Below are 2,416 nucleotides of genomic sequence, written 5' to 3' on the forward strand. Positions count from 1 at the left end.
TGGAACCCATGAGCAAGATCCAGGCTACAAAAAAACTTAGCTCCCTTGAGCGCATCTAGTGCTTCATCTATACGAGGCAGCGGGTAGGCATCTTTATGTGTCTTCTGATTTAAGGCTCTATAATCGACACAAAGCCGTAGTTTACCATCCCGCTTCTTGACCAACACAACTGGCGATGCAAATGGGCTTGAGGATGGTCTGATTATACCCTTATCTAAAGATTTCTGAATGTACTCACGTACTTCGTCCCACTGGTGTGGAGGAACTCTCCGATGAGGCACTTTCACTGGTCTTTCATCATGTAGAATAATTTTATGCTTTACATCGCAACAGTACCCAATATCGTCATCATCCTTACTAAACACATCTTCATGTTTCTGAATCAATCTTTGTAGTAGTTTCTGTTGATTAGTGCTAAGACCTTTACCAATATTCATCCTAGATAACAAGTTACCTACAGAATCTATATCACCGTCCGCCTGTGATAGCCCCTGCATCTCTGAACACATGCTATGGTACTGAAAAACTACATCCGGTTATGTTTGTGCATTAATGGCCCTAGCAACTGGAGTTCTAGGTTGAATGTAAATGTCTACATCAGCAAAATTGGCTATTTGTAACAGAACAAGTCCACGTCGATTTATTCCAACTAGTATGGGTGCTATACTCAGACCATTCTGCAACTCGTGCAAACTGTTCTCTTCTAGAAGAGCTTCATATGGTTCGGATGATGATGCTAAAGTAGAACAACTCACAGTCTTCAGTGTTCTAGCCGGAATAAGTACTGGTTTATTCCCTGCGATACGAACAAGATTATTGATTTCTGGTGGTTGTTTAACTGCCGTCAACTCTTCATAGAGTGCGAACGCATGTATAAGGTGACGTTCCTCCTCACATGCATGTCCATTCACGCTCCCACCTTGCAGCCGCATAATCTTTCTCATGTCACGTAGAACATTGGACCCTAATACACCAGGAACATCTCTCTTCCTTTCCGCTATGGGCGAACCAACAGGATCCATAACAACCAGGAACCCCATGTTGTCGAAATGATGTCCCATTACTGAGATTGCTACCTCCAAATATCCTACATATGGGATTTCTAAGCCCTGTGCCCCTGATTTCTTTAAGTGTGATGAAATGTCTTCTGTTTCTCTATGCGCTAGGTGGTCTCGGTAAAAGCTTTCTGTGACGGTTGACACTTGAGCTCCGGTGTCGATAAGACATCTAAGGCTAACATTACCTACCCTAACTGAAATTTCCGGGCACTTCCCAACTGCTTTCTGTAGGAACGAGTCGTTGAACGGGCCGCCCACCGTCTGACTCATGACGATGGGCTCCTTTCGTTTAAAGGATTGAACTTGTTGGCATTGCTAGACCTTCTTACTCTTTGTGGGCAATCACGCTTGAAGTGGCCTGGTTGGTCGCAAACATAACAACGCCGATCTTGTCTTGCATTTGATGGCTGATACCGTCTCACTGGCATCTGTCCTCTGCCGTTGATTAGCTGATCTTGTAACTTGTTTATTTGCGTTTGTTGAGCCTCTATCTGCGCAGTTTGCTTCTTCAGGAGTTCAAGAACATTGGTCTCTGCTGATACGGTCTTCACAGTGGCCTCCCTTGTACATCTATCTGTTGTAGTTCCAAGCCAATTCACTGCCCTGTCTCTAAGCTCAAAGAAAGCCAGTTTGGGTGACTCGATATTAAGTCTCCTTAACTCTCTCTTTAGGTTTTCATCGACGACTGCTTCAGCCATTCTGCTTTTTAGAGAGCTTTCCCTGCATGCACTATAGGCACCATCAAGAGAAACAATATTGTCATAGAGACTCACCAGTTCCAGTGAACAACTTAATAGGTCCTGCTGAGGCATCTGCTTGTATGAAAAGAACCTTTGCTGGAGCTGTGGTAGGGTGTTGCCATCTCCAAACACTCTCAGCAAAACTGCGAGAATCTTCTCTGCATCTTCACCAACTTCCTTGCCTCGCCCGTTAATTTCTTTTCGAGCATATCCGGCTAAGTTTTCTTTCACAAATGCTGCCGCTGCTTTTGGTGTCAATAGCCTCAGTTCAAGTTGTGCCCTCACGTCAGCCACCCAGTCCTGCACATTAGGATCTGTAGGCTTTGTTGGTCTGCCATGAAAAACTTCCAACCTCCGACCAGGTGAGATGTAGACGGCATTAGGCTTGGCACTAGCCTCCCTCTTTTTTACTTCTTCTCTAGCCTCGTCTGCATCCTGTTTTGCTGTCTGCGACTTCTCCTTTTCGGCTGCCAAGGCTGTTTGAAGAGATTCTATTTGTTTCTGCAGCTCTTCCATTTTACCCTTTTTTTTTTTTTTTTTTACAGTGAGGCAAAAGCGTTAGTACATGCACATATGTTCATAAATCAGCACAACCTGATGCTAAGATAAGTGCAACAT

General features: G+C 44.3%; 3 protein-coding genes across 5 annotated transcripts in view; 1 reads left to right on the plus strand and 2 right to left on the minus strand.

Moving 5' to 3' along the window:
- LOC117112074 (enterin neuropeptides-like) overlaps positions 1-2,416 on the plus strand; it is a 44,379-nt gene that overhangs the window by 24,784 nt on the left and 17,179 nt on the right. The window lies entirely within an intron of this gene.
- LOC117112073 overlaps positions 1-2,416 on the minus strand; it is a 7,050-nt gene that overhangs the window by 3,042 nt on the left and 1,592 nt on the right. The gene's annotated exons all lie outside the window — the stretch shown is intronic.
- On the minus strand, positions 7-2,410 carry LOC117112075. The gene has a single exon (XM_033255131.1). It carries the CDS (start codon positions 2,312-2,314, stop codon positions 1,325-1,327), a length of 990 nt encoding a protein of 329 aa, XP_033111022.1. The 5' UTR covers positions 2,315-2,410; the 3' UTR covers positions 7-1,324.

The sequence above is a fragment of the Anneissia japonica genome, unplaced genomic scaffold (genome assembly GCF_011630105.1).
Source record: "Anneissia japonica isolate Jap-2015-1 unplaced genomic scaffold, ASM1163010v1 scaffold1711_len111019_cov107, whole genome shotgun sequence".
In the NCBI taxonomy this organism is placed as follows: Eukaryota; Metazoa; Echinodermata; class Crinoidea; order Comatulida; family Comatulidae; genus Anneissia; species Anneissia japonica.

Coding starts and splice junctions, on each gene's coding strand:
- LOC117112075 (XM_033255131.1), bottom strand. CDS start 2,314: ATGGAAGAGCTGCAGAAACAAATAGAATCTCTTCAAACAGCCTTGGCA.